This window comes from Cryptotermes secundus, unplaced genomic scaffold (assembly GCF_002891405.2).
Source record: "Cryptotermes secundus unplaced genomic scaffold, Csec_1.0 scaffold328, whole genome shotgun sequence".
Lineage (NCBI taxonomy): Eukaryota > Metazoa > Arthropoda > Insecta > Blattodea > Kalotermitidae > Cryptotermes > Cryptotermes secundus.
In genome coordinates this window covers 622,149-642,071 of record NW_019744110.1, presented here as the reverse complement: position 1 = coordinate 642,071, position 19,923 = coordinate 622,149, and the positions used below count along the sequence as shown (strand labels likewise).

The 19,923-nt window shown below is 40.4% G+C and overlaps 1 protein-coding gene across 1 annotated transcript in view; it reads left to right on the top strand.

Moving 5' to 3' along the window:
- Window positions 1-610: 610 nt before the first annotated feature.
- Window positions 611-19,923, top strand: part of LOC111874437 (KH domain-containing, RNA-binding, signal transduction-associated protein 2) — a 405,584-nt gene continuing 386,271 nt past the window's right edge. The window contains exon 1 of the mRNA XM_023869949.2: window positions 611-911. Coding sequence (XP_023725717.1) covers window positions 740-911 — 172 coding nt within the window. The 5' untranslated portion in view covers window positions 611-739. The remainder of the gene's footprint in view (window positions 912-19,923) is intronic.

The window sequence follows — 19,923 nt, the reverse complement described above, 5'->3', positions numbered from 1 at the left end:
TGAAAGATTAAAAAGAAAAAAGAAACATTTATCAATCACACTGGAAAGAGTTAATAATTTTTCATACTATTGCTAGTGTGACAGACCAGGATGAACAAAGTCAAAGTAATACATAATTTAGAAATAGTATATTGTCTAGGATACCACTAACACGTATGGAACATAATAAGTTGAAGAAGATTATTTTACACCGCCCTGTCAACTGTTAATATTATGTGGTGACAAATTAGTTGTGGCAAGGAAAGTATGAATGCAGAGTGTCTTCTGTGATGGTCTGCTTTGAGCCAATGTACTGAAATTTGTCCGCAGGACCTTAGAAAATAACTAGAAATTCCATACAGGACACGCAGTCCTGGCTGGTTAACCCCAAATGCATGCGGAACACATTATCACTATGAAAATATCCCTGGTTCAGATGTTCTTGCAGATAGAGTTAGGAACCGCCGATTCTTATCAGTCCTGACAGCTGTTTCTTAGAACGTGGCAATTCGTTTGCATTAGATACATACAGCATTTCGAGATGAAGGAAAGTTGATGTTGTGCCCAAGCATCATGACATGGTTGCCTATGTGGAGCATAAGGTAAAGCCTTACGCATTCGANAAAAAAGAACCAAAATCCAATTTCAGGTCGGACCTAAGAGCAGTTTCGAGTGGACTCTTGAAGAGCAAGCGAAAGAAAATAGCAGAGTGCCAAAGACACGGGTGGTAGGGGGTGTCAGAATAGCGAAAAGAAGGGAAATGACAGATATGGAGATTGGGAGTGGTGGGGTCATGAGAAGGGGGGAAGGGATGGAAGAGTATCCGTCACGTGATCTGAATCATCAAACAAGTGGTTGCAGCGCCGTCAGCAGTCAGCAGCAGCAACAGCAACAGCCGGGCCCACCGACCCCCCATCACACCAGGCAGCAAGGTGGGTCCTAACTGAGTGTGCTATGTCCTTCTTGTGAACAACCTCCCCCAAACAGTAACATACCACATGCATATGACGAACCTCATGTTGGAGCATCATTTATAACACCAACCGACTCGGAGGCTCGTGACCGAGGAGGGTCACTTCCGAAGTGATCGTTTCAAACCTCGACATGGACATCGGCTATTCTGATTTAATTCTTTCGTGTTATTATTTAATCCTTCCAAACTACCTCAAATTAGGCCATGACCGCTTCATTGCAAATCATCTTGCCCTCCGACGCCATGCAGTCTAAACAGCATCGTTCAGTTAAACCACAATCGGTAAAACAGAAAATAAATCTAAGACTTGTGACATGGAACTCATTCTTTCTGCATTCAAATTTCGGAAAAGAAGAGGCATAACCGGAAACCAAAATATCTGTGGCGCGAAATCTTACACAATAGACACCTATCATTTCCCTTTTTCTTATCTGAGCTGCATGCAGCTCTCCAATTGTCTGTCCGTCCCATGATAATGGTACAAGCGTACAAAAATATGCAGAGGTCTACAAATTTACCGATGTTCATGAAATTCGGTATGGAGGTCATGTTACAGGAGAGATGTGACAGCTTTCCTTATTGGGGCTACAGTTTCCACTCCAGACACTGCCCATCTTGGCACCAATATGAATTTATTAAATCTCAATATATTCGAAGAGTTTTCAGTTACACAAATTTTCTAAAGTCGAGTGAGAAAGACGGATGATATTGAACTGTGAGCAAGCAAGGATTTGGAAGGAGACTGTTGCGGCCTATTAAATGTACTCTACCTAACATACATCTCGATAGACCAGGGAAATCTATGGAGACATCTGAGAGGATAATCGGTAAACTGGTCGAGATTCAAACCGCGTACCTATGAATCTAAGTTCAAAGCATTTCAGCCACATTAACCTGCCCGCTGTGTCGATATGGAACAGTAATACATAATATAAATGATTATCATTTCCGCCCAGTGTGACTGATAAATGCTTTTCTCCTCTTTAATCTTTCATCCTTGACACATTTCCGTCGGAGCGACCTTATTCAGGAGGACATATCAATACATGTGGAAACTACTATTACAATGTCATTGACCATTATCAATACATTGTAGTGGTATTGTTTGTATGTACTGATAATGACCAATGACATTGTAATAGTTCAGCATTTATTGATATGTCCTCCTGAATATGGTCGCTCCAACCAAAGCGCATCAAGGATGAAAGATTAAAAAGAAAAAAGAAACATTTATCAATCACACTGGAAAGAGTTAATAATTTTTCATACTATTGCTAGTGTGACAGACCAGGATGAACAAAGTCAAAGTAATACATAATTTAGAAATAGTATATTGTCTAGGATACCACTAACACGTATGGAACATAATAAGTTGAAGAAGATTATTTTACACCGCCCTGTCAACTGTTAATATTATGTGGTGACAAATTAGTTGTGGCAAGGAAAGTATGAATGCAGAGTGTCTTCTGTGATGGTCTGCTTTGAGCCAATGTACTGAAATTTGTCCGCAGGACCTTAGAAAATAACTAGAAATTCCATACAGGACACGCAGTCCTGGCTGGTTAACCCCAAATGCATGCGGAACACATTATCACTATGAAAATATCCCTGGTTCAGATGTTCTTGCAGATAGAGTTAGGAACCGCCGATTCTTATCAGTCCTGACAGCTGTTTCTTAGAACGTGGCAATTCGTTTGCATTAGATACATACAGCATTTCGAGATGAAGGAAAGTTGATGTTGTGCCCAAGCATCATGACATGGTTGCCTATGTGGAGCATAAGGTAAAGCCTTACGCATTCGAGAGATTATTAGATGGAATTGAATTATGCCTCCACCACCGGCCTCTTTACCCCTGCGGGAAGATTCCTAGAATCCGCTGGGCAGAATATTCTGTGGGCGCCAGAGTTGGCCTGGACGCAGATATAGCGAAAATTTCCTCAGCTTGAATTTCAGACTATATCAAACTGAAATTGAAGGAGAAGATTGTCGATTCTATTACAGGCTATTTAATCATATTGTTTGAATTGAAAGTGTTTTATAGTGTCGAATAAATTGAGAAAATTAGCAGAAAGGGGGTTTGAAGGAAACATCATGGTTTATCTGAAGGGTAATTTCTGGAAANTTCTTGTGAACAACCTCCCCCAAACAGTAACATACCACATGCATATGACGAACCTCATGTTGGAGCATCATTTATAACACCAACCGACTCGGAGGCTCGTGACCGAGGAGGGTCACTTCCGAAGTGATCGTTTCAAACCTCGACATGGACATCGGCTATTCTGATTTAATTCTTTCGTGTTATTATTTAATCCTTCCAAACTACCTCAAATTAGGCCATGACCGCTTCATTGCAAATCATCTTGCCCTCCGACGCCATGCAGTCTAAACAGCATCGTTCAGTTAAACCACAATCGGTAAAACAGAAAATAAATCTAAGACTTGTGACATGGAACTCATTCTTTCTGCATTCAAATTTCGGAAAAGAAGAGGCATAACCGGAAACCAAAATATCTGTGGCGCGAAATCTTACACAATAGACACCTATCATTTCTCTTTTTCTTATCTGAGCTGCATGCAGCTCTCCAATTGTCTGTCCGTCCCATGATAATGGTACAAGCGTACAAAAATATGCAGAGGTCTACAAATTTACCGATGTTCATGAAATTCGGTATGGAGGTCATGTTACAGGAGAGATGTGACAGCTTTCCTTATTGGGGCTACAGTTTCCACTCCAGACACTGCCCATCTTGGCACCAATATGAATTTATTAAATCTCAATATATTCGAAGAGTTTTCAGTTACACAGATTTTCTAAAGTCGAGTGAGAAAGACGGATGATATTGAACTGTGAGCAAGCAAGGATTTGGAAGGAGACTGTTGCGGCCTATTAAATGTACTCTACCTAACATACATCTCGATAGACCAGGGAAATCTATGGAGACATCTGAGAGGATAATCGGTAAACTGGTCGAGATTCAAACCGCGTACCTATGAATCTAAGTTCAAAGCATTTAAGCCACATTAACCTGCCCGCTGTGTCGATATGAAACAGTAATACATAATATAAATGATTATCATTTCCGCCCAGTGTGACTGATAAATGCTTTTCTCCTTTTTAATCTTTCATCCTTGACACATTTCCGTCGGAGCGACCATATTCAGGAGGACATATCAATACATGCGGAAACTACTATTACAATGTCATTGACCATTATCAATACATTGTAATGGTACTGTATGTATGTACTGATAATGACCAATGACATTGTAATAGTTCAGCATTTATTGATATGTCCTCCTGAATATGGTCGCTCCAACCAAAGCGTATCAAGGATGAAAGATTAAAAAGAAAAAAGAAACATTTATCAATCACACTGGACAGAGTTAATAATTTTTCATACTATTGCTAGTGTGACAGACCAGGATGAACAAAGTCAAAGTAATATATAATTTAGAAATAGTATATTGTCAAGGACACCATTAACACCTAGGGAACATAATAAGTTGAAGAAGATTATTTTACACCGCCCTATCAACTGTTAATATTATGTGGTGACAAATTAGTTGTGGCAAGGAACGTATGAATGCAGAGTGTCTTCTGTGATGGTCTGCTTTGAGCCAATGTACTGAAATTTGTCTGCACGACTTCAGAAAATAACTAGAAATTCCATACAGGACACGCAGTCCTGACTGGTTAACCCCAAATGCATGCAGAACACATTATCACTATGAAAATATCCCTGGTTCAGATGTTCTTGCAGATAGAGTTGGGAACCGCCGATTCTTATCAGTCCTGACAGCTGTTTCTTAGAACGTGGCGATTCGTTTGCATTAGATACATACAGCATTTCGAGATGAAGGAAAGTTGATGATGTGCCCAAGCATCATGACATGGAGCATAAGGTAAAGCCCTACGCATTCGTGAGATTATTAGATGGAATTGAATTATGCCTCCACCACCGGCCTCTTTATCCTTGCGGGAAGATTCCTAGAATCCATTGGGCAGAATATTCTGTGGGCGCCAGAGTTGGCCTGGACGCAGATATAGCGAAAATTTCCTCAGCTTGGATTTCAGACAAAATATCAAACTGAAATTGAAGGAGAAGATTGTCGATTCTATTACAGGCTATTTAATCATATTGTTTGAATTGAAAATGTTTTATAGTATCGAATAAATTGAGAAAATTAGCAGAAAGGGGGTTTGAAGGAAACGTCATGGTTTATCTGAAGGGAAATTTCTGGAATTCACATGGGACAACTGAAGACTATCAAGGATGACGGAGATATTACAGCTGCTAGCACGGCTTAGACTCACACACTGAGTTCTTCGGTTAAGTATGGAAAGATATACCATCTCAGTGTCTCTTAAAGGGTGGGCCGCGACGCCGAGAGAGCAGCAAAAATGACGTGGGGGATTCATAGATTTGTTTTGTAAAATAAAATTCTACGACTGTTCAAAGAATTGAGCCCAAGCAGTTTGCCCGTAATTTCTTTTCATCAGTGAGTTTGGCGGGAAGTTGCAGAGCCTGTTTACTCAAAGAAGGAGTCCCCAGAGATGAAAGGTTGAGAAATATTGACTTACCCATAATCCTCTCGGTGCAGCGAAGACGTAACGAACATGTTCTCGCAGTGACGTGACATTTGCCTCTTGTTAAATTAAAGAATGACCTATTCCGTTGTTCTTAAGCGGAGAGAGGTGTGAACACGGGGCTAGAGATTCTCACGGAAAATATGAGCAACGAAGATTTATGCATGATATTACATTTTTACATGATATTACATAAATTACATTTTACACTTTTTACAAATGTATAAGCCTACCAGCCTGTCACGGTAGCCGAGCAGTCTAGGGCATGCTCTGTCTTCGCTCGCTCGGAAACCCTAATCGTGTGTTCGAATCCCACTCAGGGCATGGATGTTTAGTGTTTGTGTGTTTGTGTGTGTGTGTGTGCGTTTTTCTATGTTTGTGTACCTTGCGACGATCTGATCACCTGCCCAAAGAGTCTTACCGAAAGTTTAAGATCTAGTAAACCGAAGTGAAACGGAGAGTTTAATGGAGGTAGGCCAAGGCCCAAATTGGGGCTGTAGCGCAGAAGGAAAAAATAAAGCTATTCCCTAAAATGTTAAAATTAAATTAATTTGATTATATAAAATGGCATTTGAAGCTTTTAACTAATATATGGTGTTAATTCCCAGAAAGTGCCAGAAAGAATCCGAAATATGTAGAGAGAACATCTGTAATTAATCACATTAATATAGTAAAAAAAAAATGTTCAACCCCTGTGAACACAACATTAAATTACAAATATCCCGTAATGTGGTCTGGACACCTGCAAAACATATTTGCAAACAGGCAAGCCACATAAAGGGAACTAGTGTTCATGCCTCGATCTCAAAGGGTTGCTGAAGATCGGTTAGTTGAGCTCACAGCGCTCTCCTTGTGAACTGTATGTTGCGGATTAATGCAGCTTATGTTATTATAATATGAATGCTTCTGCTCAGCATTGCGACATACGAAACTCAGTCTGCCGCTGCCACTGATATCCTCCAACACTCGGCGTGCGCATGGCAATTTCGCTTCAGCAGTTGAATTGGCAAGTGCTGTAACGAGATGACGGACTTGAGGCTCCATTTCTCTTTCCGCGTACGAGTACTATAAGAGATCTGCCATGCTTGTTCCTGTGCCCTCCATATTATTTTCAACGTTTACAAATTATCGTGATTCTTGATACAAATAGTGGTAACAATTAGGTTGGTGTAGTAGTAGATAATCGGAAATGGTAGTAGTAATAGTATATAAGCAGTAGCAGTAGTAGTAGCATAGTAGCAGCATAAGCAGCGGCAGCAGTAATGGCAGTAGCAGTAGAAAGTGTATCGACAGTAGTAGTAATAGATACAGTAGTAGTAGTAGAAGCAGTTGTAGTATAAACAGTAGCAGCATCAGTAGTAGTTGAGAGTAGTAGTCGTACTAGTAGTAACAGTAGTAGTAGTAGCAGCAGTAGCGATGCACTTTATGAAACACGGAATATTTTTACAAATGTTCCCAATAACACTCTGAAATCTCGGGTTTTTGAAACTTCAGTAATTCGGTTTAAATACAAAATTCACGAACTGTACATTGAATGCAGGAAGCCTCAGAAGACAAAGTTGCTTCTCTGTCTAGCCATCACATCAACGGCTTGGAGGCACAACTTAAAAGAGTTTTAGTGATAAGCCTTTCTGTCCGATTGCTTTAGAGCCGGGGAAGAGTCTCACTTCACAGGAACCTGCTTGTGTCCCAGAGCCGGAGTAAGCACGGTAGCGATGTCCCTTCCCAGGCTGAGAATCAAAGATCGGTTGTCCAGCCTCTGTCCACCCATTTGACTGACTTAACCCATTCCGGCTCACTGGTCAGTAAGAAAAGATTACAAAATTAGTGGTCTGATGCGAATAGCAGTTCATATTTTGAATGAGGAGTCTGTTAGGTGGAACTCACGTGTTTCATGCGTTTTGAAGCTTGTTCAAACCTGTTACAGCTAATACGAGTACTCAAGCAAAAAGCTGTGCACAGGGTGTATCCCTCCCCCGTACGTTCCTAGCAACAGATATAATGTTACGCTTCGTTCCATTTATGACGAGCTCTGATATTAAGCGTAAGCAGTTTAGAGAACTACTGCAAGAATAACTGAATTACATAGACGAAGATAACCATCACAGGCGGATGTTCAGGAAACAAGATCAAGATGTTCATATGTATACGTCATTGCTGTTGTAATTATTTGTTATTCAATTCGAATCTGATTTACACATGCGCATATACACGAATAATAAACAGCTCCAGTATTGTTTCTGCTGTTCTATGCTCTGCAGGTTATTCGATTTCGCTGCTAAATGCATTTTCCTTCTCCTGTATTTATTAACCTATCGCCTGTTCTCGTGTCTGCTATACACGACTTCCTAACAAATTCCACGCTCAAGTACAGGTTCTGAAACCGTGTTGACAGTAGAGTAATTCTGTTAACTCAGTGAAGAGTAAACCTGGGCTGCTATAAATTATTTGATGATACAAATACAGGTACACAAAAAAGCATAATCTGCTTCGCAGAGAGAAACCCTCGTACTTTTAAGTGACAATTACCATGCAGCATGGTAATTTTGACTAGTACTCGAACAGCTACTCAAGAAATGTCCTGTCATTCATTTAATTTGAGGGTTATAATATTCGTGTTAATATTATCTTCGTGTCTATTAAGCCTCCGAAGTCGGCTTTTCCTTCCAAGTTTTCCTAATAAGAATTCTTATGAATATATCACCTCACCTCCGTGTGTGACATTCCCAGCCCATCTCACCTTTGATCTGATCACCCTATTAGAGTTGTGGACAAGCCGCTGAAGAGAATACTTGAACCAAAGGGGGCCAACGCGATAACAGGCTACAGAAAACTGCATAATGAGGATCTTCATAGTTTGCACTCTACAATGATCAAATCAAGGAGTATCAGATGGGCAGGACACGTAGCACTCATGGAGAAGAAGCGAATTGTATGCAGCGTTTTGGAGGGAAATTCAAAAGGAAATACACCACAAAGAAGATCTGCACGTAGGTGGAAAGATAATATTAAAATGGATTTTAGAGGTGTAGGATGGGATATGTATGGACTAGAGTCATCAGGCTCAGGATAGAGATCAGTGCCGGACTTTTTTAAGACGACGATAAACCTTCGGGTTACAAAAATATTGGGAACTTCTTGATCAGCTGGGCGACTAGCAGTTTCTTATGAAGAACTCTACTCCATGGAGTTAGTTTACGCTGTTTTGCGAAGAATACACGGACAAACACAGCAGATACTATAGACGCAAATATGGAGGTTACTACCTAGATCGATATGGTCGTGGCCTTTTGAAAGAGTTATCCGTTAGCTTGCCTGGAAAGAAAAATTCCTGGAATTCTGTTTTGTCTGCAGATACTTGACAGTTATTAATATAAAAATATTTTAAAAGATAAAGCGCAACAGCGGACGGCTTATTCTGATACGATCTTTCAGCACTTACGAAACCATCAAAAACTCATTCTGCAATTGCGCCAAGAAAGTTACTTCCTCTATCTCGGTCTACACTTCGAGTGATGCTTGGCTTAGCATCGCAGCTTCTGGTCTGTGCTGATGCTGCTAATTTGTAGACTTGAACTCAAACACTACAAAGAAAAACAAATTCTATCTCACTTCTGTAATGAGGTAGGTCTAGAAGCATGCGCAGAGAAAACAAAATGTACGTAATATGTTAAATGTGTCCTCGCCAGAATGCAGGGAATGTCACAACCTATAAAGAGATTATGAAATTTTCGAAAATGTGGCAAAATGCAAATATTTGTTAAAGACTGTCAAAAGATAAAGTTAAACTTGTCCTTGTGCTTAACTAATTAAGCACTACGTCATGATGGTGTACGAGGGAGTGGATGTATTGATGCACATTTTCTTGAACTCGGCAGCTGGAGGTAAGTGGTCAGCTTCATGCCCCTGCTGCTTTCCCCCTGGAAAAGAGCCCTCGTTACCCATCGGATAGGAGGTTGGTTGGGCCCCAGTGTCGGTCTGGACGACGTAGAGAAGAGAAAATACTTGACCGTATCGGGACTCGAACTGCGACCCCTCAGTCGCCTACCCTTAGGCAGTCGCTACACCGACTGCGCTATCCCGGCTCACTATGAATGACAGTAAAAAATCAAAACTGCATTCTTGAAAAGGCCTTCCAAATTATGTTGAATTTCCACGTTCTTTAAACAGTCATTAATTCCATTTTAAATAAAGAATAATTGCCTGATCAGTGGAAGGAGTCTATTATTGTACCAGTTCACAAGAAGACTAATACAACTGACTGTAATAATTATCCTAGGATATCACTGCTATCAACTTCATTAAAAAATTTTGTAAATTATTCTTCTCTCAAGTTTAAGTTCCTATATGGTTGAATTACTGGGGATTTCGACGTAATAGATTAACTACTGATAAGGTTTAGTGTATTTATCAGATACTGGAGAAAAAATGGGAGTACAATTAGACAGTAAAAGTAAAAAAGTAAAGCTATCCTTGTACCAGGCTGTGAAGGCCCTTAGGATTGTGAGAGGTTGAGGGTTCCACACTATCTAGACAAACGGCTCAAAGATGGCGGTAAGGTTGTCAGCCTTACGCGCCAGCCGCGCTTTACTTCCCAGGAAAATTATTTAATTAATTCCTGGTACTCATTTCTGTTAGAGGCTGAGTGCCCTAGTGCGGCTGGAAGGATTAGGTCAACTGAAAAAAATTCCATGAACTCATCGGGACTTGAACCAACGACCTTCCTGCTTGTATCATAGTCCCTCAACCAACTACGCTACCGCGTACATCAGCTTTTCGTAGACTCCAAGAAAGCCTATGATTCAGTTAGGAGAAAAGTACTGTACAGTGTTCCGATAGATTTTGGGATACCCATGAAAGTACTTAGGTTGATTAAAATGTAAATAAGAACTAAAAATTTGTGATCGTATANGCAGCCGCGGTGGGAAGCCAGCGACTAACTGCTTGAGGTATGGAGCGGCCTCGATGGTACATTAGTGCAAATATTATGTTTCTGGACATTATCCATCGTGTGTTTTTAATAAAGAGAATGTCCAGAAACAAAATATTTGTACTGATTAAAATGTGACTATACCAAACGTATAATGAAGCCCGTATACGTAAATATTTATTTGAAAATTTTCCAATCCAGAATGGTCTAAAACAGGGAGATGCTTTATCCCAATTTGTTTTCAACGTTGCTTTAGGATATACCATCAGGAAGGTTTAGGAAAGCCAGGTGTGCCTGAAATTAAGTGAGACACATCAGCTACAGGTCCCAGATGATGTGAATTACTTGGTGACAATACAGATATCACGAAGAAGAACACACAATCTTTAACTGATGCTAAGGAGTTAGTCTACAAGTAAACACAGAGAAAACTAAGTGTATTTTGATTCTGAAAGGTTCTGACGATGGTGGATGACACACAGAATTACTGGGGTTTTGGACTTTTTCCATCCTCCGGAATTCTAGGTAATAGAAGACACGACGTTTCAGAAACTGGACCTGTTTTCGTCTTCAGGTGAGAAAGAAAACACATACTCAGTTGGCCCCCTTAGAAAGAGCTAAGCCCTGTCCAATGATTGAGATTGTCTTCTGGATATGAGGAGAAAAAATATCCCCTTCCCCAATCCAAAGATTTGTCAACCTTGCAACAGAGCATTGGTGCCCTTAAAAATTCCATGTCACCAAACCAATGAATGAAGTTACTTTACAAGTAGAATGATGCATCTCTTGAAATTTTTTCATTTTAGTAGCCCGCCTATCTCTCTCTCTATATAAATATATATAAAGGTAAAGCTATCCCTGTAACAGGCCATGGAGGCCCGTAAGTTTGTGAGACGCCGAGGATCCCATATTTACTCTAGAAAATCGGATCGCAGACGGAATTAAAATTGTCAGCCTTATGCATAGGCCGCCCTTTGCTCCCAGAAAAATTCCTTATACTAATTTCTGTTAAAGGCTAAGTCGATCCAAGGGTCATATTACAGCTGGTAGGATTAAGTTAATTAAAAAATTCAATATCCTCAGCTGGAATCTAATCCCCGACCTTCCGGCTTGTCGCATAGTGCTTCAACGAAATATGCTACCACGTGCAGTACTGTATAGTTCCGTAATTCTGTACATAACGTTAAACCTCGGGTTCAAGCAGAAAACCTCTTCTACCGTCAGATTTTGCTGACTCATAAGGCCTAAGAACACTTCACGGCTGCGATGAGTAGACGGCTCACTACATATGTATATTTATTTTTCTATTTGTTTATTCAGTCATGGCGTCGCGTGTCAGATGTCACAGAAGTCGTAGTAATGGTTCAGAAGCTGAAGGACTCACGAGACAGAAGCGTTGAAGAAAGACGAGAATGTTTATCCCATGCCATCAGGTCAGGGATCGCGCGTGGTGCGGCCTTTTGCGGTTCTGCCAGCATTTGCGGCATCGTGTTGTTATAACAAGTAAAAATAAGACAAGCAAAAATAACTTTTGAAACAATAGCAGAGAGGTAGAAATAAATTTCTTGTCGGAGGGGAGAAAGTGATGAATTTTGTTACCCCAGTACCTCAATATCCTGCCAAGTAATTTAGCCCAAGTATGTATTTTCAAAAGTAAAGGAAATTCATTAACTCGCCCGAAGGTTAAACATTGCCAACGTGAAAGAATGATGCTACATGATTTTGTGTAAATATTACTAGGCTCCCAAACTTACCATCGATCCCGTAAATTCGATCTTTTATTGTCTTATCTCCGAAATAGTTTTCAAACCAAAATTCTATGTGTAATTCTTGCGTCCTCCATCCTATATGCATACCAGAGACACGCATTTCTTGACAATTTTGTTCATTTCTCTATCCCAACAATTCTAAAGGGCCTAAATGTATATAACATTCTAAATTGTCGAATTATTTGATCCGTCTTGCATCCAAAGAGTTTCCTGAGGACTTTTATTTCAGACACTTATCTTATTCTCTCGATGTAATAAGAGGCTACAATTTAGAGGCATACAAAACAGAAGGTTAGTTTACTTTGTTTGAAATTAATTATTGCTTGAAGCTGTTTGATGTGGCATTAAAATGGCAAGGTTAATATTTGCACTAGAAATGACCCCCTTTAATGTATACAGCATTTTTGTTGCTTGATAATACTAGATTAATGGATAGTGTTTGAAGTGTTTTTTAAATAACTGTAAATATTATATAAAATGAGGCTGTGAACACAATACGAGTATTTTTGTGCGCAAGCTCGTGGAAGGGGTCTTTAAAATTAAATGGTCAAATATTTGTCTCGACAAGTTTTTAGAACATGTTTATATGGCTGATTAATTCATGGAAACGACTAAAACGGTAAGCGGAGAAATTTAAAGACACTGTGCAACAACCAATAGGAGGGGGGAGGAATAATTAAGTAAACAAAATAAAATCAAACGGGGTATCGGAGCGCCTTTTAAAGAAGTCAAGCAACAGCAGAAGAGAAAAGGGAAGGGGAAATGACAACAGAAGAATGCACGGGGAATAAAGTAGTAGGAATTAAAACTAATAAAACGGATAGAAAAACGAATAATTCGTGGGAAATTCGTGAGAAAATAGAGTGACATTTGTTCTCACACTGAACTCGGAAGCCAACCTGTAGAATCGCCCATGATTAAAGAGAAGCAGTTAAGGAATATGCAGTTACTACGAAAATAGGCAATATTCTCTTGGACTATATTTTGAGGGTTTGTTCAGTATTTGATGTGTTCATGTTTTATACATTTGATCTTGTTCCTGCTGTTTATTGTTTGGAATAAAAAGCAAACATGTGGAATAAATACATAACTAAGTAAGGAACAAAGAATTGGGCCGCGGCATAGCTCAAGCGTTTAGTCGCTGGCTTCCCACCACGGCTGCCCGGGTTCGATCCCGGTTCTCGTTAAGTGGGATTTGTGGTGGACAAAGTGGAACTGGGACAGGTTTACTCCGAGTACTTCGGTTTCCCCTGCCAATCTTCATCCCACCAATTTCTCCACAATCACCCTCACCTATCATCTGGGGTTGGTACAATAGGCCAGAAGTGGCAGCAGTACAAGGGACTTAGTCCCACCCCACTAGCAATAGAAAAGAAATACCTACCTACCTACATACATACATACATTTCTACCTAGTGCTATAAAACGATTTTGTTGGATCTTGGACGTTTTATTCCAGTTTCCTAATCCTATACACAGTCGGTAGGATTTCTTGGAAGGGGGATCAGCCCGTCACAAGCCGGCTATCCACACACCGAAGAACATAAACACAGAATAAATGCATTCAGACATCCATTCATTCAGTGGGATTCGAACCCAAGATCCCAGCGTTCGAGCGAGCATGTCTTATACCACGTGGCCACTGTGATCGGTTGTTAAATCCTTTAGGAACCCAGAATGTATTTAGCCTAGTCAGTGTAGTGATCAGATGAAGTAATGACACTGAGCTTACAAAAAATATGGCAATTTCACCATTTCCGGACAACAGGTCTTGGGTATGGATTCAGGAATTGCACTTATGTCCGAGGTGTCCTAACCGCCATAGTATATCGAGCGCCTGTCTCCAAAACTTGTGAGGCAGAATAAGTTCTCCCACCGATGTTTGTGACGTACCCTCTTTGCTACTGCGATGCCTTGGGCCGTGCTGTCCCGTTGTTTCTGCTAACTGTGAGTCATCCTGTCTCTTCAGCTAACTGACTCGACTTATTTCTAATTTGTTTCCTATGCTGCATCACAAATCCACTAGAGTTGTTGGTTTTTTTAATTAAAACTTTGGCACTCATTTGTGTGGCGAAGGGTGTCATCGTCCCTCGTCCTGCTTGTTAAAACCGTCTGATAATTTTCCATGCAGCAGGGCCGTGTTGTTGTATGAATCATCGTTTGAATGTATTCGTTGATTAGCCCGTATTCACCTGTTCTATGTGTGAATATAGGTTTGTGCATTAGTGTATCCAGTCCCAAGAACTTTTCTATTAGTTGACTTAATTTTATGAAGCGGAGAAGTTCATGGAGGTAGGCCAAGGCCCACTGGGGCTGTAGGGTCAAGGGGAAAAAAATTATGAAGCTGAGTATGAACGTTATGCTAACAGGATTCAAGTCTACATTTGTATTTATTTTCTGCCTTCTGACTATACACGGACTATTAAGATTTTACTTAACGTCATAATAATATTCTAGAAATAAAAATATTACAGCTCTAAGACAAAAAAAGATAATTAAAAACAAGATACCACCTGCTGGTATTTAAGTCTTATGTTTAATTCACACTGTTGGTAATTACATTTCTTGCAATATAATTTCATAAAGATTTTTTATTTGAATATTATTTCAACTTACGTGCATTCATTTTCCTGAATTTAATACGGGGTTGCAGTGAAAACCTGTTACATAATTACACATGCGAATTTTCTCCAGTGGCGTGATATTCATAAAAAGTTTCATGAATATCCGTCAATTGGCTACGACATTACTGCACTGCACTCCACTGCGTCTATTAGCTTTCCACTTACAGCTTCTACCTAACATTGTGAAATATATTTATTCATGATAAGCTAGCAGTCGCACAGCTAGTCAAAACATTCTCTGCCTCTAATGCAAACACAAGGATTATTATCATGTTCTCAACAACGATCCACTGAACTAGATACAGAGCCAGGAAACTATTTCACATCCCCTTGTCTTATTTCTTAATGGCCAGTTTGATATTGTTAAGTGTCAGTGACAAACATTCGGTTTGGATTAGTACGTGGATTTATTGAACGCTTATAAATCGTAACTACAAGTAATTATAAGGCCCTCACTATTTCGAGCACTCTATTTCTCACCACAGCAGACGCTAATATTTTTTCTTCACTAGCCTCGGATCGGACTGCACATAAAACAACACCAACTACATAGGAAACACCGCGTCACAGTCGCCCTTTACCGGCCATTGCGTAGCACGGCTCCTTGTTCACTAGCATCATAAAGTGTTAACGGTGCCATTGCCTTCCGTGTCACAATATTATCCTTCATTGTTCACCTCGACGTTCAAGGTAGTTCTGCTCCTCAGCTTTCTCGATCTTAGTTTTCGCTTGGCGATACCTGCCCCAATTTTGATTGTGTTCCCTCCCCTTTCCGATACCCCTTTCTTGGTTAAAAACCGCGTTAGATAAAACTCTTTCAGAATCAATGTCATGTTATTTGTTTTGAAATAAATTTTAGAATTATTACAAGCGAGCAAATCGGATGGTGTCGTTTCCGTTTAACAGGAAAGGGATACAAGTAATAAACTCTAATAGTTTTGAAATTAAGGGTGGTTATTCTCGTTTTTGGAATTTATTGCTTGTTTTCTGTTGCTCCTAAATCGTTACAGAGAAGATGGTCGTGCACATAGAGAGAAGAGCGCCACCCCGAAACTGGTATAACATCCCTCGGTTCTATGCCACCCCTTATCCTTCAAGATGCATAGTCTTCTGAAGTTTCCAAGGGGAAGCTGTGTGAAGAGTCTTCTGACGTTGGATACGAACCAATCACATTCGAACTTCTACCTCTTGAAATTTTCAGATCGAAAGATAAAGAATATGTGAGTTTGATATACAGAGTCGCCTCAGAATCTCGCGTGTCATCCAATAAGTAACTTAGTCTCCAAAAGTGTGCACAAAATTTCCGGACTACGTCAATCACAGCATGCGGAATTTCTTAGAGAAAAGTTAGCTTCTGTTCTCAATCAACAAATACGCTCCAAATGAAAATTACCCTGACGTTTGGCAGTAAATGTATCGATTAAAAATATCAGGTAATTAGCAGGCCGCCGATCACAGTGGCCGCGCGTTCTAGGGTATGAACTCTCTTCCCTCACTCGAAAGCTGGGATCGTGGGTTCGAATTCTATTCAAGGCATGGATGTCTGTGTATGCGTTCATTCTGTGTTTATGTTGTTCTGTATGTAAGTAGCGGCCTTGCTACGGGCTGAATGCCCTTCCAAGGAGTCCTACCGTCTGTGTAAGAAGATAACGAAACTGAAGAAGAGATCAGGACCCAAAAAAGGGCTGTAGAGCCACTGATGAATGAATTAGTATTCCTATAGCTCAGAGCTCCTGTATTATCTAAATAAATATATATTTTAACTGTTAACTTTCAATGTGCGACTTTTTCATGACTACTTAAAGTTCTAAAATTCTTTCTCCCACCCCTATTCCGCTGTTCCAGCCATTAACCAATCGCGTTCATGCGCCCTGGGAACTCACCCTTAACGATTGCGTAGGCAGAGATCTCTGAACTTAATCCCCATTTCTGAAGGTTAATGAATTTCACAAGAACTCAACGTAAGACTCTGAAAGAAGTAAAAAATATATAAAGGAGGAAACGGTTATAATTAGATCCTCATGTTTTTCTCTCTCCCAAACAAACAGATAGGTTTGAAACCCATGATAGTGAGCTTACTCCGGTTTATGAACTATTTTTTCTTTGGCACTACAGCCCCAGTGGGCCTAGGCCTACCTCCATGAACTTCTCCGTTCACTTCGGCTTTTCTAGATCTTACACATTCGGTAGGACTCCTTGGGCGGGTGATCAGCTCGTCGCAAGGCCTCTGCCTGTACACAAACACACAGAAACGCACACACACAAATCAAACACCCATGCCCTGAGTGGGATTCGAACTCACGATCCCGGTTTCCAGCGAGCGAAGACAGTGCATGCCTTAGACCGCTCGGCTACCGTGACCGGCAGTCCGTGAACTTACCATTCAGTTAATCAGGAAGCGAAACTTGAAGGATCCGACGAACCACACCACGCTTCTCATTCACAGAAACTGAAACTATAATATTGGCCGAAAAGTCAGAGACGACTACACTTCGATACAATCTTGAAAACGTATAGTACGTAGGTCATTTGTATTCCCTCCCAGACCGAGTTAAAAGCATCCGCTCGCTTCACAATATTATGCATTTTACATTAATCTGATGGTTTGCAGTGTTTCCAGGCTACCCGGAACTTCGATTACAAGGTGGAGAGTGAAATACTTGTTGTGCAGACATTCGCTTGTCTGGCGGACAGACGTGCAGTAAAACTGCCGTTGCAGGATCAGACTCGGGTCCTTGAGGCGCCGTGTTCACTGGGTTAATTGTCTGAGACTTGTGTTCGTATTGCGGGACAGATAAAGTAGAGGGATAAAACATCTTTGCGAAACTATCCGGTTTAGAAAATTAATCGAAACGCGATTCAAGAAAGAATATGAAGATACTACATGAGCTTTACAGCTGAAGAGAAAAACGATACATAACATCATGTTAGATCTGGTTAGGAAACAATTTATACTTCATGTTAACTGTCACTAGCATATGAAAGTAGCCTAAATACATACTCTTCGCTGAATTGTTCAATTCTGACAAAATTCTTGTACCATCTTTAGCTGTCACTAACTCCCTGTACATATAGCCCAATAAGGTACACATGACGAAGACGTCTTTACAAATTCAGCTGTTCATAATTTCTTTCGTATTTAATTTTCTTTGTCCCTTTCGTGTCATTAGCTCCTCCCTTCCGCTCCCCCATATTATTTACATTTCCTCTCACCATGTGATCCCAACTCTGATCTGTTTTACGCTATGCAGTAAGTTATGTTGCATTATTTTCATCAGATGACACCATCTCTGTCACAGAACTCCCCTCAGTGTACTTACGTAAACACTACCTCTGTTACTAGTAGCATAACCCACAAATTTAATCATAGATCATATCTTGTTTTATGGACCTATACTGTAATTATCAATAATTATTTTGGGTGAAGCAGCAGATCATCTGATTGTATCATCGACTTGTATTTTCCGGATTTCCGCACTAACGCCAATTTTTCTCACAGGGTTTTCGCAGTCTTCGCCTCCGCCATATGAAGGATGGGACCTTAGCTTGAAAAAAGTTTTGTAATCACCACAACCTTAAATTTACATACGTGTTGGCCCTGCACACTGCGCAAATATGACTATGAGTTCTACATATCAAAACAAAAATAAATTCATTTAGACCTAGTCACGTGTCCGGACAAGTCTCCTTTCAAAATTAGAGCTCTCTCGCCGAAATGAAATTTAATACCTCCACAGAAAAAAATGATTGGATTTAAATCACACAAGCTCCAGTTTCAAGCAGTTGGTCCCTCCTCGATATATCCATCGGACAGTGTACATGTTTTCCTGGAATTCTGAGCTGGAAAGCTGAAATTAGGTAGAGCACCCCAGGCACGAACCACGTGTGGTCTCTGATTGCTAGTGGAATTTCATATAATAACAAAAACAAATTGCTTTCCCAGAAACGTCGATATTGATTTTGCTTTAATATTTATAGCAAAACATGAGGGTCTACAAAAACTTCGCCAATACTGCACTCACACGCGTTAATATCGAACTGTTGTTGAAGCCTAGATTGAACAAGGCATCAGGATTTTTCCTCTGTTCATAAATTATGCTCGGAAATTTCGTTATGAGACCCCCGTGAGTGCCTGCAAGCATAAACGGCACTGAACGAACGAAGAAATGTTTCACCGCATACTGCTAATGTAAAGCCAACACAGGTGCCTCTTGCGCTGGAAGATCAGCCGGGCCGAGCCTCGAAATGGGGAAAGTGACTCCAAATTCTGGCTATTCCGGAACGATTTTTTCGCTCTTTTCGAGTGTAAAACTCACCATTATATTTGTGCCACAGGTGATTTCGCTGGATATCAACCTGTTCACGCCACTAGTCATTAATATATCTAGTGAGTAATCAGCACTTTAGCTTATAGAATTATGTAATATTCTGATTGCTAAAATCTGAAATTAAAAAAAAAAATTGTGCCCCGACTTAAGGTACGTGTACAACAAAGACATATACAGTATATAGGCGTCTGTGTGTGGCTAATTATAGCCCATATTAAGAAACTCAGCTTCCTTATACTTTTCCACTGGTCAAGTGCGTGGCTAGAGATGAAGTGAAGCTCATCCAGAACTCAACACGATTTTCCGCAGTGAATATTCAAGTATACTTGTGTATATGACTACCCTCACTGAGATGCTAGATGCGGATTATCTGTTAACTAACAGAGCATTTATTAATTCGCACGGTGGGGGATGGAGTCCAGCTGGGTCCACTAGGCACGGTGGCCACTGACTGGTCTATTGTAACTGCCCGCGGTGATTATGATAATGGAGAATCTGGTGGAATGAAGATTGGCAGTGGAAACCGAAGTACTCGGGGAAAACCTGCCCCAGCGCCATTTTGTCCACAACAAATCCCGCTTGACCAGACCTGGGATCGATCCCGGGCCGTCTCGGTGGGAAGCCAGCGACTAACCACTTGAGCTATCTAAACAATGGATACAATTTAGTATGTATCTGATTCTATTGTCAAGATACTTCCTTGTTTACCACGATATGTCCTTTGATT